General features: G+C 43.7%; 1 protein-coding gene across 1 annotated transcript in view; it reads left to right on the forward strand.

Moving 5' to 3' along the window:
• The window catches only part of ALAS2 (5'-aminolevulinate synthase 2), a 37484-nt gene extending 11869 nt beyond the window's left edge, over positions 1-25615 (forward strand). Inside the window, exons 2-11 of the mRNA XM_073600198.1 lie at positions 7977-8172; positions 9471-9638; positions 10656-10790; positions 11779-12001; positions 12342-12526; positions 12743-12922; positions 13950-14114; positions 18097-18365; positions 23160-23322; positions 24680-25615. Of these exons, the coding sequence (XP_073456299.1) occupies positions 7995-8172; positions 9471-9638; positions 10656-10790; positions 11779-12001; positions 12342-12526; positions 12743-12922; positions 13950-14114; positions 18097-18365; positions 23160-23322; positions 24680-24843 (1830 nt within the window). The 5' untranslated portion in view covers positions 7977-7994 and the 3' untranslated portion in view covers positions 24844-25615. The remainder of the gene's footprint in view (positions 1-7976; positions 8173-9470; positions 9639-10655; positions 10791-11778; positions 12002-12341; positions 12527-12742; positions 12923-13949; positions 14115-18096; positions 18366-23159; positions 23323-24679) is intronic.
• Positions 25616-26922: the final 1307 nt, after the last annotated feature.

A 26922-nucleotide genomic window follows, 5' to 3' on the forward strand; every position in this document is an offset into this window, starting at 1 on the left:
AAGCAAGTGGTCGTTGAAAAAATACTGATAAGGCTGAGACCTCTCCTTTGAAAGTACTCAAGGCCAGCTTTATTTCTAACCCCATCTGCAGAAGGTCAAGGATTCTACCTATGACCTATTTCCTGGGGTGCCAACCCCTGGTTTCATACCAGGAGACATATGCTTTCCAGACTCCATAATATATGATTATGGAGGCAGGCTTCCTTGCATTAACCAAGGTAGATACCACTGAACCAGACAGCCCATGTTTCCTCAGAATGTGGGTCTCAATAGCCAAACCGTTAAATTTAGCGTTTGAAAGGCAAGATGGAATACTGGACCTTGCAAGAGAAGGTCTGGATGTGGTGGTAGGGTCCATGGGACCCCTACCGCCAACCTTATGATGTCTGCATACCAAGATCTTCTGGGTCACAAAAAAAATCACAGACTTCCCTTCCTGCTTGATCCTGCAAAGAAGTCGTGGATGCAGGCAGAAAAGGAGGGAATGCATAAAACAGTAAAACTGATTCCACGGGAACACCAAGGTACTTTTTCCGCATGCTAGCGGATCCTTTGTTCTTAACACAAAGTTGACAATCTCTTTGTTGAACCTGGACGCAAACAGATCTACGTCTGGAATCCCCCATCTTTGACCTATTGTCAGAAGATATCGGGGTGAAGGAACCATTCTCCCGTGAACAACTGCTGGCGACTCAAATAGACTGCCTGCCAATTTTGTATTCCTAGTATTCAAAACTGCCAATAGGCAAGGTACATTGTTTTCTGCCCAAGATAGGATAGGATTCACCTCTCTCTGGGCCGCACAACGTCTTGTGCCCCCTTGGCGATTGATATAGGCCACTGCTGTGGCATTGTCAGATTGGATCATGACAGGACAGCTCCACAAATGAAACGTCCAGGCCCTCGGGACCAAGCGCTCTGCCCGAATCTGTAGAATGGTAATGGGCAAGGTCATTTCTAATCTGGACCACTTCTCTTGGACATTTGCCTCTTCCAGGACTGCTCCCCAACCTAAAAAAGGTTGGCGTATGTTGTTACCACTTCCCAGGTAACTGTAGGAAGGATTTTTCCCTTTGCAGTTTTTTGGTATTAACCATAAACTGAGGCTCCGGCGCACCTTTGGAGTCAGACACATTGGAAAATCTAGAGCTTGAACCCTCTTGTTCCAAGCCGATAAGATACCGTTTTGCAGCAGTCTTGAATGAAACTGAGCAGAAGGAACGGCCTCGAATGAAGCCACCATCTTTCCCTCATGCAAGCTGAATAGAAGGAAACTGAAAATGAAGATTTTCTACCTTAATAATTAAATATTTCTAGTGTGCGGGGAAATATGCCCATGGGGGTATGCACCCTTGACGTCAATCGACGTAAAAAGTTCTCCTCCTTGTAAGATGGAGACAACTGATTGGATTGACTCCATGCGAAAAAGAGCGGATATTCAGGAACCGGTTTAGGTTCCTGAAATCCAAAATGGGTTTGACATTTCCATTTGATTTTGCCTTGAAAAAAAGGTTTGAATAAAACCTCAACTCCAGCTCTTTCATGGGGACCAGAATGACCACTATTTGCTAAATTATGGTCCAATGCTAGAAGAGAGACTTCTTTTTCTCTGGATCTTAGGAACGTTTGACCTGAGAAAACCAGGAGACGGTTACTCTTGAAACCCCAGATTGTACTCTAGAGCTATTTCTGCCAGACCCTTGAGAACTGGAGACGTCTTTCCACCCCCAAGCGACCGGGGGCGCCTCATAAGGAAACTTTAGTATCTTGTTTGTAGGTTTCTTTTGTCCCTGACGATTACCTCTTGAACTTGATGGGGGAAGCCGTCGTGACTACCTGGAGGCTGATACCCCTGGCACTGGAGAAGGAGCTTTTTTAAATGAAATACATTTACTCCTTTTCTTAAATGGCAAAGGGCTACCTTTCCACTAGAAATTCTTTGGATGAATTAACCAAGATATCCCAAACAGCTGTTCACTGCAAAAAGGAAAATCAGCCAGGATTTTTTTTTTTTTTAGATATGATGCTTCGGCTGACCAATTTTTCAACCATAGTATTCTATACATATGTACCAGCCCAGCGAAATGTGTGAGGCCTGAAGATAGAATCTCTCATAGCATCTATTGCCAACATAAAGCTACCAGGAGCTTGCCAGAACCTGGGCCTGCTGAACAGGGATAACTTTGAGAACCTGTTTAAAACTGGTCTCTCAAGGATTTGACATATACCAATTACTGTCAGCACAGGCTGAGACACTCAACCTGTCAGAAAAACAATATATGTTTTTTTTTTAATTTGTATTTCTTAATAGGAATTCCAACTCTTTATGCGTTGGAACCCTAATGCTGCAAACACACGATTGGAAATTCGGCCAGCAAAAGACCGATGAGAGATTTTGGTCAGAAAATGCGACCGTGTGTATGCTCCATCGGACTTTTGGTGGCGGAATTTCCGCCAGCAAAAGATTGAGAGCAGGTTCTCAATTTTTCGGTCGGAAAAAGTTCCTATCCGAAAATGGGATCGTCTGTACAAATTCCGACGCGCAAAATTCCTACGCATGCTCGTAAACAATTCGATGCATGCTCGGAAGCATTGAACTTAATTTTTTTAAGTCACCGCATTCTTGACGGTCGAAAGTTTAGAGAACTTTTGTGTGACCGTGTGTGTGCAAGACAAGCTTGAGCGGAATTCCGTCGGAAAAACCATCCAAGTTTTTTCCGATGGAAAATCCGCTTGTGTGTATGCGGCATTAGTATTTGAGCATTGTCTGCTGGACAAGTCAAACTTTTAATCAGCGTCAATTGCTGGTATCTTCCACCTTTAGAAAGTTTTTTCCTCCATAGGATAAAGTGTGAAAAACTTTTTAGGAGGGAAAAAATGCTTATCTGGGTGATCCCACTCAGAATACATGAACTTTCCCAACAATGAATGGACAGGAAAGGCATGCACAGCTTTGAGGAGGCTTTAGCGAATCCAAAACAAGAAGAGGACACTCAGTTAAGGGTAGCATAAAATGTGGAGCGGGCCAATTCAGTAAGAAATTGCACCCACAATGTGAAGCTGATCATATAACCCCTCAGAAGAGAAGTCATCAGCCTTATCACGGTTCTCTGAGAGAAAACATCTTCTCCTGCCCCCAGATCCTCAGTTTGAGGGTCCTAGGGTAATGGAATGGAATCTGTCGCATTTTAACCCAATCTGGGATGCGATTAAAGTCGCTAACCTTTTTCCCATCCTATCATGGCTGAGAGAAACCCTTTTTTGAAATATAGGCAGGGGCTGCAGTGTTGTAAACAGTTGCAAACATTCCATGGCCCCTGAAGGCTCACTCTGACCAGCCACCCCCTCTCAGGGGAGGATGCTATTGCAGAGATAAGTTTTAGCTTTCAGAGCTTGAGGGAGATCCCTTTAGCCCTCTTTTGGGGTGTTTCTAGCCCCCCTTCCGACCAGCACCTGAAGGTGGCCTATAACCCACATAGTAACTACTATGGCTCTGTGTCCCGTGATGTACGATTAAAGAAAACTAAGTGTCTCCTTCACCAAACACATGACACCCTCTCCTAGCAAACTTAAAGGAGAAGTACAGGGACAGCTCGTTTGGCTGTACTTCTATTGTGGATCACAGGAGTGCAGTTCGTTCTGCACCCCTGTGACCCATTTTCAGCTGACAGCGGGCTGAAGCACACTGACGGCTGACGTCACAGAGCTGGTCCAGGCTTGGGAAAGATTGCAACAATGAAGTCGGGATCCGCCCACATGCCTGGACCGGCACCGCTGAAAGCCTGACTCAGCCGCTCCTGCCCCCTTCACAGCCCAGCGCTCCAGTGAGGGAGGGGGGTAGAGCAGAGAGCCAGTGACTGACAGTCACCAGGGAGCCAAGAGAACTGAGTGATCAGGGGTGTTTAATCGCTCGGTTCTCAGTGTTAGAGCCGGCGGGGGACAGATGGGCAGGGCTTTTTTTCTCAGAGAATAGGTGCAGGAACTCCCCTTTTCCAAGTCACCCCTTGTCTCTGTCCCCTACCCACCTCCGAGCACCGTTCCTTGGTTCCACACCCTACCCACCTCCGAGCACCGTTCCTTGGTTCCACCCCCTACCCACCTCCGAGCACCGGTCCTTGGTTCCACCCCCTACCAACCTCCGAGCACCGTTCCTTGGTTCCACCCCCTACCCACCTCTGAGCACCATTCCTTGGTTCCATCCCCTACCCACCTCCGAGCTCCGTTCCTTGGTTCCACCGCCTACCCACCTCTGAGCACCATTCCTTGGTTCCACCCCCTACCCACCTCCAAGCACTGTTCCTTGGTTCCACCCCCTACCCACCTCCAAGCACCGTTCCTTGGTTCCACCCCCTACCCACCTCCCAAGACCACCCCTTTTAAAGAATACAGGAGCAAGTAACATCTGTGGTACTAAGTAAGTTGTATTTAGCTTATTATAGATAACAAAAAAAGCAGTAAAATCGATCCCCTGCAGCCAACAATAGATCCCCCCAGAAAAAATGGACCACCCACAACCAAATACCCCCCTCCCCAGTAACAATAGACCTCCTGCAGCAACAATAGATCTCCCCGCAGCAAGCATCGATAAACCCCCCAGCAACAATGGACCACCTACAACAAAATACCACCCCCCTCCATCAGCAACAATCAACCTCTAGCAGCAACAACAGATCTTCCAGCAGCTAGCAACAATAGACCCCTCCCTCAACAGTAGATCCCTCCAAGCAACAACTGACACCCCCCAGCAACATAAGACCCACCCCTAGCAACATTAGATCCCCTGCCAGCAACAACAGACCTCCCCTCTGGAAAAATAGATCCTCTCCAGTGACAATAGATCCCCCAGCAGCCATCAACAGACCCTGCAGCACACCCCTGCACCCCTTGCCATTACATACATTCAGCCCTGGAGGTGCCAGAATTGCGTTCCCCCTGCGTTCCCATTTGAAAAAAAGCCCTGCAGCTAGGTAAGTATGGTTCCAAAATAAAAACCAATCCCATACTTCTATTTTAAAGTAGAACTAAAAGTAAAACTTAGTTTCATTTTGGATCTAGTAAGGGAGGGTTTTTGCCATCTGTGTCCCCTTTAGGGAGATTTCCCGTGATATCTCATTAAAAAGGACTTGCCATGGGTTCAACTGTCACAGCGATAGGGGAAGTGGCTAATAAAGCGTGATCTGCAATCTATTAGCTTCAGTGGAGAAGTGAGACATCAAGGATATAATAGACCCCTGATGTCTCATTAAAGAAAACCTGCCATGGGTTCAACTGTCACAGTGGTTGGGAAAGTGGCTAATCAAGCGTGATCTTCAATCCATTAACTTCAGTGGAGAAGATATGAGACATCAAGGGTCGAAAAAACCCCTGATGTCTCGTTAAAGAGAACCTGCCATGGGTTCAACTGTCACAGCGGTTGGGGAAGTGACTAATAGAGTGTGATCTGCAATCCATTAACTTCAGCGGAGCAGAGATGAGACATCAAGGGTCTAATAGACCCCTGATCCGGCTGAGTTTAGAGCAGTGATGAAGCGCTGCTCTAAACTCAGCACATAGGAGACGATGCATTTTGCCTTGTCTATACGGTGGGACTGCACTGGAATAGGCACCCAACAAAGTCCCACCGCATCTGGTGTGAACCAGACCTTAAGAGTATTTTTTAGCCCTCATTCACATTGGAGCGACTTGTCATGCGGTTTGACAGGTCAAAAAGAGGCTCAGGGCTTAAGTGGTTAAATAGCGTTTATAGGTGTTTTTGGCGGTTTTTCAGTAACCAATCAGAACCCACTTTTTATTGTTTCCTTATTGTTGTAAACTGATAAAAATTCAATATGATTGGTTTTGGTTGGTCGCTACATATGCTGCATTGCACAATCTTCTTAAGTGTCTTACATCTTCCTGCAGCCCTTCATTCGTTCCTTTTTTACTAGTAAGTGCGCTTGTAGATCGCTGCGCAAATACAGTGTGACATCATGTATTGCAACGACCGCCATTTTATTCTCTAGGGTGTTAGAAAAAAAGAACAAATATATATATATAGTTTTTTTGGGGGTTCTAAGTAATTTTCTAGCAAAAAAATAATAATAATTTTAACTTGTAAACAACAAATCTCAAAAAGAGGCTCGGGACTTAAGCGGTTAAATAGCGTTTATGGGCGGTTTTTCAGTAAAAACACTCCCTATAATGTAAAAACGCCTAAAAATGCGACTAAATGCTGTTTTTTTTGGCATTTTACAGCTCAACAGCCTCTGCTCCTGGACGCACAGGCTGTCATTTTTTGTTTCTGCGGCCCCTAAAGGTTTATGCCTCCAAACGCCTCAGTTTATGTGTGTATGGACACATAGGGTAACATGGAGGGGCTTTTAGAGGCAGTTAAAAAAAAAAACGTCAGACGCCACTAACAGCAGCTGTAACAACCAAGCAGAGAGAAGCATGCAAGGTGTGGTAAGCCAAAGCAACCAATCAGAACTCACTTTTCATTGTTTCCTTATTGCTGTAAACTGATAAAAGTTCAATACGATTGGTTTCGGTTGGTCGCTGCATACACTGCATTGTACAATCTTCTTAAGTGTTTTAGATCTTCCTGCAGCCCTTCATTCGTTCCCCTTTTTACCAGTGATCCCTCGTGTGTAACCACAAGCAGGATTGTGGTTACACATGATGTACACAACATGACTATTTGTGTTTTCCCAATGAGTGAGATTTCAACAAATCACTTAACTGTTACTCAAGCAAAATCATTACACATCGAGCAACGGTTGATTATGTCACCACTAAAACCTGTCCCCCGAAAGTCACAGAGATAGGAACAGGAGAATAAAAGGGTATTACACCCAAAATCAAACATTTATTATATTGCAGCCCACCACTTCTTAGATGTAACGGCTGCATTACTTTTTTTTTTTTTTTTTTAGGACCGGTTCACACTAGTGCGATGTGACATCGCATATGAGTCGCACCACATTGCTGTGCACATCCACATGCGATGTCTGTGCGATGCCATTTCAGTCATACAAACTGTATGGCTGAAATCGCATTCGCACCAAAATGGTGCAGGACCCGTTTTTTTTTTTTTTGGTTCGTACTGGAATCGGATCGCTGCATTCAAAATCGATTCCGGCACCATTTTACAGTTCGCACTGCGATCTGCAAACCGATCTGGGGGTGTCGTTAACTTTACATTGACACCTACAGCAGTTTGCAGATCTCAGTGTGAACCAGTGTGCGATGCGGGAACCCGCACCGGATTAGCAGGGTTCTCACGTCTCACTAGTGTGAACCGGGCCTAAGTCTATTTTTCAAAAGCACAAGCTGTATCAGTGACAGAGATGAGACAAACCATTTACCACTGAGAGGGGTGCTTACAATGATCAGCTATTATTGTAAAACATTTATCCCAAAAAGGAAAAAACTATTTTCTGTAACTTCTTTTTAAGTGTTAGCTGGCTTCAATGTGTTAGTGTAGTTAATTTTACTAGTGCACATAACAATCCCCCTGTCCCCAGACTGTCAATCCATAGCAGTAAGTGTGATTTCTGTCTGCTGCTTCCTTCTTCTGCTATCAGAGCAAGAGAAAAAAAAAAAAAGGTGAAAAGAGAGGGAACCCCAGCACACAGCCTGTGATTGACAACCTCATCTCTGTTCCTGTTTGAAGGGGGGGGGGGGTGTCCCTTCCCTCAAATCAGCTCTCAGACCTCTCCTTACCGAACTCTGCAGTGTCTAACTCTCCACCCCCTGCTTTCTGAAAGCTCAGACAAGCTGTATAAATTCTAGACTTTGAATGAAAGAAGAGAAGTCTGCAGATAAACAGGTAAAGCCTATGTAGGAGGATTTGTGTCATCTCTGTATACTACCTGAGGCCAGTCACTACACTGGGTATATGTAAAGGTTTACAAGCACTTTAAAATGTATGAAATTAGCATTTACTAATGCTGCAACTCACGGTTTTCCCCTACCCACAATGTCTTTTTTTCCCCCAGATACCCTGATATTTGAACATGGCTTCTTTCATCAAACTCTGTCCCTTCTACACTCGGGACCCCTCAGTGTTCCTGCGGGTAGCTAAACCCGCCATCCTGCGCAGTGCAGAGCGCTGTCCAGTCTTGGTGTCGCGCGCCTTGTCCACTAGTGCAGCTAACCAGCAGAGGTCCAAAGACTCCACACCACCTACTGGAAGTAAGTCATAATGCTATAAACTGGGTGGACGCCCTTTTGAAAGCTGATTACTATTTTATCAATGAAGACCTGTCACCTATATACTGCTAGTACAGGGGGCTGGCTGCCTCAGGGCCAGAGAGATAGATTATAATAGAAGAGATCCTGGTCTATTTTTGCAATAACAGATGAGTTATAAGAAAGAATGTACCAATGGTTTATGCTGGTCATGGCCAAAACCTAGAAACGGTCAAAGAATGCACTATGTGTAAAAAAAATTTGGTGTGGAGGAGCTCAAGTGTCTCACACAGAGTCCTGACCTCAACCCTACCAAACACCTTTGGACTGAATTAAGAAATCAACTGCGAGCCAGGTCTTCTCACCCAACACCAGCACATGACATCACAATTGGGCTCAAATTCACTCCAAAACCTCGTGGAAAGCCCATAGTTTTGGATTAGGATGGCCAACAAGCTCATATAGGTGAGATGGTCAAGCGGACACAAGCTTGTGGCTGTAGACTGCTTAGTTCTCAAAGCTAACACACCAGGGTATGGATCCTATATGGCTCAGTTCTCAAAGCTACTACACCAGGATATGGATCCTATACCACCCAGTTCTCAAAGCTAATACACCAGAATATGGATCCTATATACCCCCCAGTTCTCAAAGCTAATACACCAGTATATGGATCCTATACGCCCCAATTCTCATAGCTAATACACCAGAATATGGATCCTATACCCCCCAGTTCTCAAAGCTAATACACTAGAATATGAATCCTATACTGCTCTGTTCTCAAAGCTAATACACCAGGATATAGTTCCTCTACCGCCCAGTTCTCAAAGCTAATACACCAGGATATAGATCCTATAACGCCCAGTTATTAAAGCTAATACACCAGAATATGGATTCTATACTGCTCAGATCTCAAAGCTAATACCCCAGGATATTGATCCTATACCGCCCAGTTCTCAAATCTAATACACCAGAATGTGGATCCTATACTGCCCAGTTCTCTAATCTAATACACCAGGATATGGATCCTATACCGCTCAGTTCTTAAAGCTACTACGCCAGGATATGTATCCTATACCGCTCAGTTCTCAAAGTTAATACACCAGGATATGGATCCTATACCCCCCAGTTCTCAAAGCTAATACACCAGGATAAGCCTTTAAAAAAAATGTTTGAAGCTGAAAAAAAAATTTCTTATCCTTGTTTGAAGTTTCGTGAACTAAGCCGCTAATGTACTGTATATTCTACAATATTTGTTTAGCATATATTACATAGAGTTAAATATGTACATTTTTTTTCAGTCTCTTATGGAGCCTCCAACCGACGCACCCTGGCTCAAGCAGCTCCACAAGCTGCCACCGCCAGTGCCAAGTGCCCCTTTATCGAGACAGAGATGGAGAGGGATGAGAGTAATATTGTCCAGAAGGCAGGGCCTGAAGTGCAGGAGGATCTTAAAACCTTCAAAACTGGTATGTACTGTCTATAGCTCAAAAGTGTCCCTCTCTTAGGTCTGATTAATAGACCTGTGTGAAAGATGCACTATTAAAAAAAAAAAAAAAACACAACTGCGTTTTCAGCCACAAAATAATAAATCTTCATGCAAAACCACCATTTTCCCGATGTACCCAAGGATGTAACTCTAGTCATAGAAGACCATATGACTGATATGGGGCCCAAATGCACAAGGGACCCATAATTGTCCAGCTACATGGTTAGTTATTTGGGTAGAAATAACATTTAAAATTGACATAGGCAGGCCATTTTCACATACTGTATATTGAAAATATAGTTCCCACTCTGACCACACAAGGTCATCAGATCCTCAAGGTGATTGTATAGCTATGCACATGCACACCCTAACCAGGTCCTCTTGATGCAAAGCATAACCCTTGGGCTTTAGGAATATCATATAGTCTATGCGTCTTAAACCAGCCTATCTAGTTCAGGGGTCTCCAAACTTTCTAAACAAAGTATAGATAGTGCCCCATTATTGGTACTAGTGGGTGGAATAGTGCCCCCATCATTGGTGTCAGCAGGAGGAATAGTGCCCTATCATTGGTGTCAGCGGGAGGAATAGTGCCTCATTATTGGTACTAGTGGGAGGAATAGTGTGCCAAAATTGGGTATCAATGGGAGGAATAGTGCCCCATCATGTGTAGTAGTGAGAAAAATAGTGCCCCATCATTAGTATTAGTGGGAGGAATAGTACCCTATCATTGGTGTCAGTGGAAGAAATAGTGCCCCATTTTTGGTGTTAGTGTAATAAATATTGCCCCTTTTTTGGTATCAGTGGGAGAAATAGTACCCCAAGGGCCAGATAAAGGGCCACCATCCAGCCATCGGGCCTCAGTTTGGAGATCACTGATTTAGTCTATAAGCCTTATCCTAGTCTATTAGCCTCGCCCCAAGAATCAGTGCAGCGGTTTCAAGTGCTGTATCATCCTTTACTAACAATGGTGGTAGTAAAGAGACTTTTCCTCTTCCAGATGTCCTCAGTTCTCTCCTGTATGAAGTCCAGTCCAGCCTGAAGAAGAAGTTCCTTGGTACTCCAGTGAAAAAAGTAAACCTTGGAACTGGGGCCCCTCTCACTCCCACTCATCTAATCAAAGAAAACATGACAGGTACAGACCAAATGTATTTAAAGTGTTATGCTGCATGAATATCTAATTTTATGTTACACCTTGTAGCTTTATGTAAAAACAAATATTTGTATGATGCCATGATTTTGCAAGAAATATAGAACGGCTTTGCTAAAAACAGATACAAAATTGCACCACTTGTTTTTCAAAGCATTGTACTGCATTTTGCAAAGAAGTTTCACCACTCTGCGCTCTAGTGACCCCCTCCATCTCCTGAAGATAGGATGCCTGGCCAGAAATAAGCCTGTCCATGCTCTGTGTACACCAGGAGTCTCCAAACTTTCTAAACAAAATGGCCAATTTACTGTTCTTTACACTTTGTTTGGGGACCAGACTGTAGCTAGTAAGAGTAGAAAATGCCCCAGCATTAGTGGGAGTAGACCATGTCTCAGGATTAATGGTTGGGGGGGGGGGGGGGATTACATAGAATCCGTGGTCAGTACTGCCCAATTGGTGGTATTAGTGGGAGAATTGATGCCTCATCATTGGTGTCAGTGGAAGGAATAGTGCCCAATCATTGGTGTCCATGGAAGAAATAGGGCCCCAATGTGGGCATTAGTTGAAGGAATAGTGCCTCATCATTGGTGATAGTGGAAGGATTAGTGCCTCACATCAGTGGGAGGAACAGTGCCCCAAGGGTCGAATAAAGGTAAGCAAAGGGCCACATCCGGCCTGCAGGCCGCAGTTTGGAGACCACTGGTGTATACCATAGAAAGAACAAGCAGCTGCACACTGATGAGGTCACTTAAATCAAATCAACTTTCTTCCACAAGACACATTGATGGTTGCACATAATACAACTAAGCCCGTACGGGTCAATGCGTCAAAGAGAGCCATCAGTATGTTTTGTCTTGTGGAATAAAGTTAATTTTGATTTACATAGCTTCAATGAGTAACCCATGTTGTCTACCACGGTCACCATGAAGTAGACTATATGTGCATTTCTGACGCAAATACTGTGTCCTCTTAGGTGGAGCTGCCTTCGGCTACGATGAGTTCTTTGACCGGAGGATTGAGGAGAAGAGGCAGGACCACACATACCGGTTGTTCAAAACTGTGAACCGCAGGGCTGACGCCTACCCATTCGCTGAGGATTTCTCTGACCTCCAGGGCAGCAAGAAGGAAGTGTCCGTTTGGTGCAGCAATGACTACCTGGGCATGAGTAGGCACCCTAAGGTGCTGCAAGGCATTGCGTGAGTACTGACGTAATAAAGTAGACCTTTAACATGAAACGGAAGTTTCAGGCAAATATTTAGTGTGATTCCGCAGTTTGCTCATTTAGCTCTAAGGGTACTTAGTTCCACTCATTTTTGGCCATCCTGGCCACTACTAGAACCCATCCAAAAATCCCTGTGTCAGGTCTGAGCTAGAGCTTACCCAAGAGGTAACTTTTCCCAGGAGGCAGAACAGACCTTTAACTAGCTCTTTCTTGTAGCTTATTGTACCAACTTTTCCTATGATAATAGTAAGGCACTGCCTCTGCTATACAAATCAGCCAATCACATTCTCCAAAAACACAATTTCTGCCTTTAGGGAGACTCTCAAGGAGCATGGAGCTGGAGCAGGTGGAACCAGGAACATTTCAGGCACCAGCAAGTTCCATGTGGACCTGGAATGTGAATTAGCAGACCTGCACAATAAGGATGCGGCTTTGCTCTTCTCTTCATGCTTTGTCGCCAATGACTCCACTCTGTTCACATTGGCAAGGATGCTACCAGGTAGGTGCAAAGTAATCATCACTTGATCCAGCCAATAAATGTACCATTATAGGAAGACAACATTAAAACCCTTCATTGGGGAGCCATAGGTTAGCTTGTCCTAGGCACTGGAGAGTGTTGAAGATCTCAGTTACATGATTTGTAGTAGGAATATATAACCTCTCTATCCTGCTGGGGTACTTCCAATTCTATTGAAAATGTTGGAATTGTTTGCAGGTTGTGAGATTTACTCTGATGCCGGAAACCACGCCTCTATGATCCAAGGCATCCGAAACAGTGGTGTGGCAAAGTACGTTTTCCGCCATAATGACCCTGATCACCTTGAAGAACTGCTCAAAAAGTCAGACCCGAAGAAGCCAAAGATTGTTGCATTTGAGACTGTCCACTCTATGGATGGTAAGTCCTCAGCCTTCATATTGGAATTATTGTTGTCTACATGGACATCTAAACTATTATAGTGTTAGAGAAGTTATCATTGTCACAGGTCCTTTCATAAAAAGGAAAACATCAAAAGGGCCCACTTCCATCAAGAACCTATTCTTTTTTTTTCATTTGTAGCAACTGAGGCCTACTGGGTGATAAGTCACAAATCACTGAGCAGAAATAGGTTAAAGGTACATTACAGAATGTTTGCCCAATATGGCCATTTTTGGTCACATCGAGGATTGTTGGTGTGTGTTTGTACGCCTCTCCAATACCCTAGCTTAGGTTCAAGATCCTGCATAATTTTCTATGCCTGGGTCCATGAGGTCTAAAATTGCTGCAAGTTAGTATTTTTCCTATTATCATCATAACAATGGATGCTTTTCTGTAACCGGCCATTCATATATCCAAATACCGCCTTTTAGCCCAGAGGAACCCCTAAAATAATTGTCAGGTATCAGGGGACAAATACCAAAAACAATTCCTCAGGAGTCAATGTCAATAATGCCTCTTACATGGGTGGTCAGTAGTAAAATAAATGATCTCCTTATAGTGGTGGGCAGACTGCCACAAAAATAAATTGGTGTCATGATCCTAGAGCTATGCAGGCATCATCAAATGGGAGGTCAGTCTGCCACAGCTCAAGGAACCCTGTGCAAGTTCTAGAGCAGGGGTCTCTAAACTTTTTAAACAAAGGGCCAGTTTACTGTCCTTCAGATTTTAGGAGGACCGGACTGGCCATAGGGAGTGGAAAAGTCAGTGGGAGAAATGGGGCCCCATTGTTGGTATCATTGGTAAGAATTGTGCCTAACTGGTGTCATTGGGCCCCATTGTTGGTGACATTGGGAGGAATTGTGCCCCAAGGGCCAGATAAAAGCAAGCAAAGGGCCGCATCCAGCCCCCAGTTTGGAGACCTCTGCTCTAGAGGAACCCTGTTTGGCAATGGGTAGTTTAGACCATTCCCACAGTCTCATTTATGTTATCCTGTCTTCATATTCAGGTGCCATCTGCCCCCTGGAAGAGATATGTGATGTGGCACACAAATATGGAGCCATGACATTTGTGGATGAGGTGCATGCAGTGGGTCTGTATGGGGCTCGTGGTGCAGGTGTCGGAGAAAGAGATGGAGTCATGCACAAGATGGACATTATCTCTGGAACACTGGGTAAGCCAATGCTGCTGTGTATGTGTTTTTTTTTTTGCATTTACATTGGTCCAGCTTGGATAGGCTTGCGGTTGCACCATGGTATTTCAATACAAAATTCCCCCTTTGGGGTTTAAAAAAAAAGCCCCCCAAAAAGGCTTTTTATGGGTGGCAGGATCACCTCCAAAATGTCTGGCAGCCCCTGCTCTACTGCCCTATGAAATAGAACCAGCCAGGAAAACCAAAAAGTATGTTGCCTACATCCCTAAACTTGATAAGAAGAAGGTAGTAAACCCCATTATTATACTGGGTCTTTATAGTCAACTGGGAAACCAACAATTTTATTTGTACAAAAAATATAAATTAAAAAAGTTTATTAAATACATTTAAATAAAATATAGGTGTCCTTTCAGACTATTAAAATGTATCACAAATGAAACGGCTGAATAGTGTCAACATATACATAGACTTTAGTGACAGTATCTCCTCTCCATCCAGACACGTTTCAGGAGGAATTCAATCCTTTCTTCAGGGGTATTCTGGGAGAGAGTCACAGCATTTCATTTAATTCATGATAAGCAGTACAAGCTACAGCCATTGAAGTATAAAAGCAGAATTCACTTTTGCCATATGATGGAGATAGTCGTGCGTCCCTACATTCAGGGCCCAATGCATGATCCTTGCAAGGGTCACCCAGCCGAGCTTGACAAAAGAAACAAGCATCTAGTAGTTGGTGTCAGGCTGAACAGAACGGGGTGTCACAGCAGACAGGGCAGAAGTGTTTTTTATACAAATCCAATTTTTGGTTTTCCAGTTGCCTGTAAAGTCTCAGTATAATATTGGAGGTTAATACCTTCTTACTGCCCACAAAGAGCAATCCACCACTGATTGCTTTTCAGAGGGTGGTGGAGACTGCCACCTGTGTGAAAGAGCCCCTCTGATTGGAGAAAAGCCAATGTAGCACCAATATTTAAAAAGGGCCCAAAAAACATCCCTGGGAATTACAGACCAGTTAGCCTAACATCAATAGTATGTAAACTCTTGGAGGGGATGATAAGGGACTATATACAAGACTTTAGTAATAAGAACGGTATCATTAGCAGTAATCAGCATGGATTCATGAAGAATCGTTCTTGCCAAACCAATCTATTAACCTTCTATGAGGAGGTGAGTTGCCATCTAGATAAAGGAAGGCCCGTAGATGTGGTGTATCTGGATTTTGCAAAAGCATTTGACACAGTTCCCCATAAACGTTTACTGTACAAAATAAGGTGCGTTGGCATGGACCATAGGGTGAGTACATGGATTGAAAACTGGCTACAAGGGCGTGTTCAGAGGGTGGTGATAAATGGGGAGTACTCAGAATGGTCAGGGGTGGGTAGTGGGGTTCCCCAGGGTTCTGTGCTGGGACCAATCCTATTTAATTTGTTCATAAACGACCTGGAGGATGGGATAAACAGTTCAATCTCTGTATTTGCAGACGATACTAAGCTAAGCAGGGCAATAACTTCTCCGCAGGATGTGGAAACCTTGCAAAAAGACCTGAACAAATTAATGGGGTGGGTGACTACATGGCAAATGAGGTTCAATGTAGAAAAATGTAAAATAATGCATTTGGGTGGCAAAAATATGAATGCAATCTATACACTGGGGGGAGAACCTCTGGGGGAATCTAGGATGGAAAAGGACCTAGGGGTCCTAGTAGATGATAGGCTCAGCAATGGCATGCAATGCCAAGCTGCTGCTAATAAAGCAAACAGAATATTGGCATGCATTAAAAGGGGGATCAACTCCAGAGATAAAACGATAATTCTCCCGCTCTACAAGACTCTGGTCCGGCCGCACCTGGAGTATGCTGTCCAGTTCTGGGCACCAGTCCTCAGGAGGGACGTACTGGAAATGGAGCGAGTACAAAGAAGGGCAACAAAGCTAATAAAGGGTCTGGAGGATCTTAGTTATGAGGAAAGGTTGCGAGCACTGAACTTATTCTCTCTGGAGAAGAGACGCTTGAGAGGGGATATGCTTTCAATTTACAAATACTGTACTGGTGACCCCACAATAGGGATAAAACTTTTTCGCAGAAGAGAGTTTAATAAGACTCGTGGCCACTCATTACAATTAGAGGAAAAGAGGTTTAACCTTAAACTACGTAGAGGGATCTTTACTGTAAGAGCGGCAAGGATGTGGAATTCCCTTCCACAGGCGGTGGTCTCAGCGGGGAGCATTGATAGCTTCAAGAAACTATTAGATAATCACCTGAATGACCGCAACATACAGGGATATGTAATGTAGTACTGACACATAATCACACACATAGGTTGGACTTGATGGACTTGTGTCTTTTTTCAACCTCACCTACTATGTAACTATGTAACTATATAGAGAGGCTGGCATTGCTAAACCATCTTTTTAAAAAATACTAGTAATCTTTGTTCAGCAGTAGCTGAAAAATGTGCTCTGACGTGTGTTGGTTGCCATGTACCACAGCCTCTGGGTGTGGCAGATATCTGCATCCAGTGCCTTATCAGAGTCGTCAGTGCAGACTGGGTGTGTTCACACAAGCAGGACCCAAATCAGCTGTGCTGAGCACTGGCCGACATATACCACTATATACTATGCCTGACATTTACTAGGGGTAAAAAAACAAAGCCCAGTTATGATAAATGAAGACTTTAATACTCTTTATAGAGCTGCACTAAACTGTGCAGAGAGAAACAGAGAGGCTGCCAACACAGGCATCTCATTTTAAAAATGCTAATGATTTAATGTCTTCAGATCTTTGGACTCTCTTTAGACGTGTGGTGCCCTCTAAAGAGCAGTTTTCAGATTGTTTTTCAGTGGGAATTTGACAGGCAGTAAGGAGGCCTTATAACCAGTGGAGGCTGGTGCTGCACCGTGCTCGCTCGTCTCCCCCCGCACTTATCCCATCTAGGTTGCAGGCAGCTTCGGCTCCTTCCTGTGTCTCCTACTCCTTGGCAGCTTCCCCTGCGTCTCCTCCTAGACGGGCAATACGGTACTTTCTCCTCTCTGCCAATCAGGTCTTAAAGCATTTGTTAACCCCAACAAAAAAAAATTGGATCCTGCTCCTTTAAAGAATGTTATACAGCACAGTGCTTGTGCTGTGTCATTTGGCCCCCTGTATCACCTGAAATACCTGGCTGATCCTGCCTGGTTCTGCCCCCTCCCCCCGGTAAACTGACCACGGTTCATCATGGCTGCTGAGCCCTGACACCCTGGTCAGTTTACGTGCCTCCGTCATCCGCAGCTTTCTTGTTTCAAAAAAAAAAAAAGCTTTGCATACAGTTCTACTTTAAAATACTTATATGGGTAGAAGAGTCAACCTAGCCACCCAAAACACATAGGGGTATATATATATATATATATATAAAATTTGCTGTGCATATGCTTTAAGCATTCACACAGCTGTCATAAATGTACCCAATGTGTTTATTTACAATGATTGGCAACGCCATCTAGTGGCCATAATATTGTATTTCCCTGATTGCGGTATTTCAGTTAAATACCGCATTAAGCCCTCTAGGTGGAGCTGACGATCATAGCAAATAAACATATTGGACACATTACAGTTATTATACACGATTGAATTGTGAATGCTTGAGGGATTCACACAGTAAATAAATAAATAAATAGATCCCAAGGTGTATTTTGGGTGTGCTTGGAAGGTGGAATGGGGCTTCAAGTTTCATTGCTGCTTATAAAGAGATTGATGTGTAGGTGACCCTTTATATCAGGGATATGCAATTAGCGGACCTCCAGCTGTTGCAACCCTAAAAGTACCATCATGCTCTGCCTCTGGGTGTGCTTGTGGCCATCATGGGACTTGTAGTTCTGAAACAGCTGGAGGTCCGCTAATTGCATATCCCTGATATAAAGGGTCACTTTATGGAGAGATAAAGAAAACTCTAATACTTCAATGGGCAGGTGATTTTGTCTAGTCACTCGAAACATGAGCTATTAAATTCTCCATTCTTTGATCTTTCAGGAAAGGCTTTTGGCTGTGTTGGTGGCTATGTAGCAAGCAGCGCTGCACTCATAGACACAGTGCGTTCTTATGCTGCCGGATTCATTTTTACGACCTCCCTCCCTCCCATGGTGCTGGCCGGAGCTTTGGAGTCTGTGCGTGTCTTAAAGAGTGAAGAGGGGCAAGCTCTCCGACGTGCCCACCAGCGTAACGTCAAGCACATGCGCCAACTTCTAATGGATGCTGGGCTGCCTGTCATCAACTGCCCAAGTCACATCATCCCCATACGGGTGAGTTGATATCATTGCTTGCAATGCTTTGGTGTGTCTTAGTCAAGGGCACCCTATGTATAGGTTACATGTCAAAGTATGCAGAAATTCCGAATTGGTTTTGCATGTTGGGGTGTTAACTCCTGTTCTAAGGAGCTGGGTTCCTTATAACGTCATTAAACTTTTGTATATGGCCATGAGACTCAAAAATAAAAGTCAAATGCAGCGAAGAGAAAGCACCACAAATGTCTAGAAAGTACCACATATGTCTGTATTCCGCCCCAAGAGTCTACCCTACTTTTACCTATTGATCCTGGTGACCACTGCCCTTAGTATTAAAAACGATGGGAAATCCAAAATTTTTTTTTGTTGGTACAGAGACTGGAGGTAAGGCAGAATCTTCGCTGTGGGAGACCTGTTCTGGTAATAACTAAATTAGCTGGTAGGCAGTTGCAGTCTACTTTCTTCCCTGCAGGTGGTGCTATTCCGCAGCAGCACTGCAGCTGGAGAGGAAGTCAGGAGGATGGTTCCTCTATGGTTTCCTGGGTCACCAGGGAAGTCATCCAATTAGATGCCGCTGCCCCATCTGACTTGAGCAGCCATCTTGGGTCAGGCAGAGCCTATTTAAGGCCCTGGCTCCCAGCATTTTGCAAGTGGCAGGGTGGGGAAAGGTACGATTTCTGTTAGGGACAGTACTATCGTTAGGAAAAGGTTCCTGATGAGGAGGGAAAGTGTCGGGTCACAACTCTTCTGGAGACCTTCCTGATTAGGTGCTAGACGGCCAGGCCACATTCTGTCCCCTCTCAACAGACGCTGTCAGTCCAGCTGAAATATGTTTCTTTCACATTGCTGGAAACTGCGCCTGCACTTAGCTGGGTAACATTCCCAACGGGTTTGTTTTTGGTGAAGTGTTACTGTATTACTTTAATACAAGTCTTCTATTGCATCTGCCTGTGTGAATTACTGCTGCTGCAACACCCTTACAAGCTTATCTAAAAAGGGGATTTACCCTCACTTTTGGGAGATCTTCTCTTACTTCCTGCTGTGTCTCTAGGACAGGAAGCAAAGGAAAATCTCCCCAAAGGGAGACAAGCAGCAAAAAAAACTTATAGGGGTCATAATTAGGCAGAACTTTTATCTTTGGATAGAGTAAGGGAGGGTTATAACCCCTTGCGTTTTTTTTGCCATCTGTGTTCCATAGCCAAACAGGAAGTGAAAGGAAATCACTGCAATCCCTTAGGGCCCCCCTGGTCACCAGAACATGTGTCCCCATTGAATGATTTTCCCTATATTACTTTCTTGGGGACAATCCAAAATTTGGTGTTTTCTTTTACTTTCAATGATACAAATACAGAGGGTGAATCTCCCTAACGGGGAGACACAGACAGTAGTAAAAACCTAACCAGTGTTTTAATCCCTCTCCACTCTATCCAAAACAGCCCCACTGTTCTCCATGGGGCAGGCGGAAAGGAAACAGACCCGCCTGTCTGTTTCTATCTGCCTGTCATCCAATCCGCTGGACACATGTCCGCTGACATCTGCCGCTCCATAGAAGGCAATAGCTGGTCTGATCACCTCCACCTGAAAAACTGACAGGGGGACATGATCTGACCGCCCATGTGAAACCAGCCTTAAAGAGACACAGTGCCCTAGCCAACCTGACCCCTCTTATAACTTATACACCCTCTACCAGTGCTCCCTCACTGCTCTAGAACTTAAAGACTAGTGTCGATATCCAGGGCGGAGCAGTGAAGACATGTTCATGTGATAGTGCTTGGGCCCAACTATCGGCTGGTAGCGCTGCCACAGGCTTCTCCAATTGTCGTTGGCTGTGAAGGAGCAGCATGCAGAGGGAGGGTGATGCACTCTGCCCAGAGACTCTCACTTTGTCCTGCATGGGCAAGGTGACATTGGGGTTGATTTACTAAAACCGGAGAGTGCAAAATCTGGTACAGCTGGGCATGGTAGCCAATCAGCTTCTAACTTTAGCTTGTTTAATTAAGCTTTGCCAAAAAAAAAAAAAAATCTGAAAGCTGATTGGTTTCTATGTACAGCTGAACCAGATTTTGCCCTCTCCAGTCTTAGAAAAACAACCCCACTGTCTCTTTAACCTCTCTATTAAGCCTAAAGCTGGCCTTACATGGCTCACATTTTGGCCGATTCCTGCTGAGTTGACTGAAATTTGAGTTGTGGTGGCCTGTCGGCAACCCCCAGCTCACCAAAAGTTGATTTTTTATTCAACACTTGCCAAGGAGCTGGGTGGAAAATTGTGGACAGAACTTGTATAGAAGAATAAAAGCATGTTAAACCCAAACAATATGGACCGTACACTTTGAATTTACAAAAACCCAACAGAACAGTAATAATAGACACTGCTTGATACAATCTAAATGTGTATTTTGAGGATCACTGGTGAACAGCCAATCCTACAGAGGTACAAGTTTTCTTTCGAGAGATAAAACCACTGGAGCCTCAGTAGGCAGATTTTTATCACCGGTCACACACAAGGCCTGCAAGGTGTTAATCTTTTTCTGATATCTTCCCCAAGTGCTCCTTTGTTAATCAGTGCTCACCAACAGACATTTAAATACCCCACCCTAGTCTACAGCTGGCTATATGCTAGTAGAACTTCATTCAAAAATTTTCATTTTCAAAATGTTCAGTTCATTTAATGTCCCAATGGTTTGACATCAATTGACGATCAATTTTGACCCTGGTGATGAGTAAATTCAAAGGCGCAGGATGGAAATTTTTTATTGAATGATATTTTAACTGTGAATTTGGCCTTCATTCAGGAAAAATTGTACATGTTGTAATATTTTAGGTACAAAAAAACCTACGGCTGGGATTCCACTCAAGTAGCAGGTCTACATAAAATTTTAAGGGTTTATGAACTATATTAGTTGACATAAATATGGAAAAGCTCTGATGAACAAGTTTCCATATGAATGAAATTCTACTTGGGGATGGCCAGCTTTACGGTAAATGAAAGTGTCCCAGTTGGCTAGTCTAATAAACCTTCACAAGAGTAAAAAAAAAAAAAAAAACAATTGCCCAAGGGAATTTTTATGGAGGTTAGACAAGTACAAATATAATTAAAAGTAGATTATTTTACTTTATTACATAGAAAATTTTTAAAAAATTTTAAAAACAAAAGGAATGCACCAAACAAATTTTTTTTACAATTTTCACGTTGATACAGAATGTACACTTTCTTCTTCAAAGCTGACAAGGTTTGTATAAAGATCAACAAGCAAACATAAGATATATCATAGATGTCACTATTCACTTCACGGGAATTTGAGGTTTCTGACCTGCATTCGGAACAATAAGATCAGCCAACAAATGGAGAGTCTGTCCCGGGGGCTGAGTAGACAGGGGACAGCCTAAGAGTTAAATCAACAGAGTCTCTCAGTCCCAAAATTTGTTCATGAAAATATGAAAATTAAAGGCACTTGGAAATGAATAAGATCAAAAATGTGCTGGTTCCAGGAGATGATGATCCAAACTGGTAAGGTGACATGGCATTGATGGCTCAGGATCAAACAGTCAGCCATCTGTGGTATCAATAAGGTCAGGTTGGAGATCAGGGATAGATGAACCGGTCAGGAAGTTTCGCAACTAAGGCACATTAGATCTGCAAAGGATCCTCAGAAGCATATGGAAAATATAAGGTAACCAAACGTCAGGAATTACTAAAACATAGTATCATTTATTAAATTAAATTAATTATTTAATTAATTCAAACAAATTATCCACGTACATCAAGGTTAAAGACGTGTTGCTTGGACATGGAGGGAATCAGTGTGCATGAAGCTGGATCACAGAGTCAGCAGGCTGTCATGTACACATGTAAAAAGCCGGACCCGCCTGGTGGATGGAGCATTGGCGGTGTCCTCTGGCCTTCCTCAAGGAACCTGGCGAGCACCAGAGGATGACAGAGTGCGTGTACAATGAGTTTCAGAGGCCCCACACCCCTTTTCAAGGTGTAGCTAATGCACCAGATGAAATGAACCAAACTCAGAAAATCCATGGTGACTACCAATACTGGACCAAAGGTGATGTGCAACATTAGCCTTTTTTTGCCTCATTTTGCCCAATTTCATTGTTTTTTTCACATAACCTTTGGTCCAGTATTGGTGGTCACCATGGATGAGTTTGGTTTGATCTGGTGCATTAGCCACACCTGCCCAATGATCTCCACCACTTGGAGCGACTCTTAGCCTGCCCCATCTCCTCAGCACCCAGGACAGACTCTCCATTTGTTAGTTAATCTCTGAATTGTTACAATTACAGATTGGTTAAAAGTTTTGGCTACTATCATCATCTACACCCTGTCAGAAACATCAAACTCCTGCTGAGGTGAATAGTGTTCCACGAAACGCGTTGAAATGTTTCTTATGTTTATTCATTACACAAACCTTGTCAGCTTTGAAGAAAAGAGTATATAATCTATATCAAATATAAAAATTGTAAGAATTAGGTTTGGTGTATTCTTTTGTTTTTAACTTTTTTCTATGTAACACAGTATAAGAATCTGCTTTTATACATGGTATTTGTACTTGTCTGACCTTCATAAAAAGTCCCTTGGGATATTGTTTTATTGTTTGCTCCTTTGCAAGCATTTAGGACAAAGGCATCTGTACTAGACCTAGCTGCCTTTTGTTCTGATAAACTATCACACCGTTGTGGTCTCAACTGAGGTTGCACATAGACAGATAAAAATAGACAGAATAACCTATGCTGGATGATCACTCAAGTAATATAGAATATGGGGCAGCGTTTACACTTCTCTTACTTTGTCCTGCATGACAGGTTGGTAATGCCGCCATGAACACCAGGATCTGTGACACACTTCTGTCTGAGAACAACATCTACGTCCAAGCCATCAACTACCCAACTGTTCCCCGTGGAGAAGAATTGCTCAGGTTGGCTCCCTCCCCTCACCACACTCCTGCCATGATGAGCTACTTCGTAGGTAAGGAATATTCTATAGGAGATTATAAACGCTTCCATAATGCATCTAATATTGGTCATAATCAATAGTTGGGTCAGGATGGACGCTGGGCTGATTTAGGCTTGCTTCAAAATGTGGCATTGGACACACTTTTTTAAAACACTACAAATGCCAATCAAAGCACCTCTAACTAAATAAAATGCTTACCTTACAATCCTGTTCACATGTTGCATTTGCTTCATAAATTATACCCCGTGTCATTTTCTTGGTGCTTCAAAGCGTCTCCAAAGCCTCCATAGAAGTCTATGACAACGCTCGCTAACAGCACCTGGGTGAACAGGGTTGGGACTTTAGCGGAGCAACTAGCACACGGCACACGTGGTGTGCAACATGGGAAGGCGGAAGGTGAGCAGGGACCGGAGAGACAGAGGACTGAGCGATGGAGGATCAACAGAGCTGGGGGTCTAGAGCAGGAGAAACTAGCAGAAGCCACATGTGGTGAGCAGCATTAGAGCAATATAGCGGGAGGTGAGCGGGGACTGAAGAGAGAGAGGTGGGATCAGCAGAGCTTGGGGCAACTACTGAGCAGGGGGATCAACAAAGCTGGGGGTACTACTGAGTGGGACATCAGCAAAGCTGGGGTAATACTGAGCAGGGGGATCTGTTGGATTGGAGTTACAAATGAGTTAGGGATCTCCTGAGAGGGGTACTACTGAGTCGGGGGGGTTCTACTGAGCCCTTTAAAGCCGATAGAAGATCAACACACACAAGGCATTTTCCAAGCTTCAAAAAAAACATCACCGAAGCATCAAAAACACATCAAAAATGTTAAAGCGGTAGGTGCTAAAATGTGTGTTAAAGTTGAAGCAAGTGTAAATGAGTCCTTAACGTTTAAAAGCTAAGATCACACCCTGGTCCTATGTTTTGGGTCCTAGAAACTTCCCCTCACTGACTTCTTTAGCACCATTTTCAGTGTACAAGTCATGCTGGAGTTCTCGGTCAAAAAGAGCCTCAAGGTACTCATAATCTGACATTATGGGTCTATTTATTTAAAAAAAAAAAAATAACATGCTGTATGAATATGATGAACATAAATTGCAATGAAAAGTTGTCATATTTAGGCTCATATATTTCCTATGATCATAAGAGCCATCTAGTGGCCAGAATCAAGCATTTTCCTGATATGTATAGGTCAAGAAAATAAGGCATTGTGGCCACTAGATGGCGATTACAATCTTAGGAAATCATATTAGACAAAATACGGCAATTTTCCACTGTGGCTGTGCAAACATTTAACAAATAGACTCCTTGGTATATTTTCTGGTGGCTTCATCCCAACTGGAGGACTTTAATAGCATTGCATCTTTCTGTTTCACAGAGAGCCTGGTACACACATGGAAGGAAGTCGGAATGCCCTTGAAATCACCATCTGCTGCCGAGTGCAACTTCTGCCACCGACCCCTGCACTTTGATCTAATGAGCGAGTGGGAGCGTACCTACTTTGGAAACATGGAGCCGAAATACATCACTATGTACGCCTAACCACCACGTTCTGAGGCTCACCACACCAAGACCAGCGGTCTTCATGAAGCAACTCCACCAATAATCTTTGATACTGCCAATAATCATTCTGACAGGCCTGACATATAAAAGTTATCCAAAAGAAAAGAGTGCGGTCAGCTAGATTCTACCTGGCACTTTGTAATTTGCAATTAAAAAAAGGACAGCTAGAATCTGATTGGCTGCTATTGGCAACACAGGCTTATTATCGCGCATCCTTGACTGGTGACCAGGAACCTCCTGAGTACCAATTACCATAGCATAGCTTCTGAAGCCCCACCCCTTCTTTCTTGCCTGCAATGTACTGTACAAGAGTACGTAGGGGTGTATTTATATAACATTTGTGGAGCCATTCATCCTATTAAAACTGTTCTTCGTGTTGTGCAAATGGGGGCAAAATTGAATTTTTTTTTTCCTCCAGGATATTGTTCTGTGTACTGTACCGTAAGTCCAATACGCCCCCCAATTTCTTGGTCGCCTGACTGGGGATCAGGCTCTCAATTTTGTCTAATCCTCCAGGATGAGCAATTTAGGAAAATGCCTCATTGGGTCCACTAGGTGGAGCCAAAGAAATAAATACTTGTTTACTTTGTCAACTCCATGTAGTGGCCTGAATACCACTTGACCAGAAGAAAAAAAAAAAAGTCTAACATTCAATATTACCTCCATTCACACAGAATGAACACACATGCAGTTTTACAGGTTGAATAGCTCTACAATTTTTTTTATTTTTTTTTTTTTTAAGTACACCCCATATACTAACTGCACTTAATGCTTATACAAATTAAATTTAGCTATCATCTACAACTAACATTTATATTCTGTCTATTGCAACTGAGATTATTACACTGAAAAGAAAATGAACTTAAAGTGAATCCATACTTGTCCCATACCGGACAAAAGAACAGACCCAGTAGGGACTTTAAGTGTATGTAAACCCTAATAATGATTTTCTCTTATTTGCTGCCTTTTGGTCTGTTAAACATATCACTGAAAGAGTTTATAACTGGGGGGTATTCTGTAGTCCTAATACATTTACCTGCGTTAGGGTGACAACAGTGTCGTGCATAGAGTACAGAGATAAAAAGAGTAGTCACCCTAGGACAGGAAGTGTGTTATTTGCAGGATCACTAGATAAAAATAAAAAAGGTAAAAACCCTAAGAAAAGAAAACAAATGCAGCCGCCACATCTAAGGATGGGTAAGCTGCAATATATTACATTTATGTTCTTGGGTTTAGATACACTTTAATATGGTGTGTGTACTTATCTTCCCTACACTCACAAGCCACCTAAGATTTGACTTAGGCCCCTTTCACACTGGGGCGGTTTGCAGGCGTTATTGCGCTAAAAATAGCGCCTGCAAACCGCCCCTAAACAGCCTCCGCACACTGAAGCGGTGCGCTGGCCGGAGAAGAAAAAATCTCCTGCCAGCCGCATCTTTGGAGCGGTGAATTCACCGCTCCTGCCCATTGAAATCAATGGGACAGCGTGGCTATACCGCGGTAATACCACGGCTGTAGCCGCGCTATATGAGTGGTTTTAACCCTTTTTCGCCCGCCAGCGGGGGGGTTAAAACCGCACCGATAGCGGGCAAATACCGCGGTAAAACAGCGCTAAAAATAGCGCTGTTTTACCGCCGACGCCCCCTACCGCCCCAGTGTGAAAGGAGCCTTAATAAGCAATGGCCATGCCCTCCTTCACATGACAAACAATTGGCTCCTCAAGTACCAGGCACTGCTTTGTGGGATGGCAGAGGGAATTGTCTCGCTCTCCCTTACCTAAAAATTCCAGGTTGGTGGTTTGATGGAGTGGAAGAGCATCAGAAGGAAAGTACATGCTGCTTAAAGTGGAAGTTCACCCTAATACTAAAATCTCTACATGCATCCACAATCTAAGACTAACCTACACTATATTGCCAAAAGTATTGCAACACCTGCGTCTTGGTCCACAGGATTCAATATTGAGTTGGCCCATCCTTTGCAGCTATAACAGCGTCAACTCTTCTGGGAAGGCTGTCCACAAGGTTTAGGAGTGTGTCTATGGGAATGTTTGACCATTCT

Source organism: Aquarana catesbeiana, linkage group LG09 (assembly GCF_042186555.1).
Source record: "Aquarana catesbeiana isolate 2022-GZ linkage group LG09, ASM4218655v1, whole genome shotgun sequence".
NCBI lineage: Eukaryota > Metazoa > Chordata > Amphibia > Anura > Ranidae > Aquarana > Aquarana catesbeiana.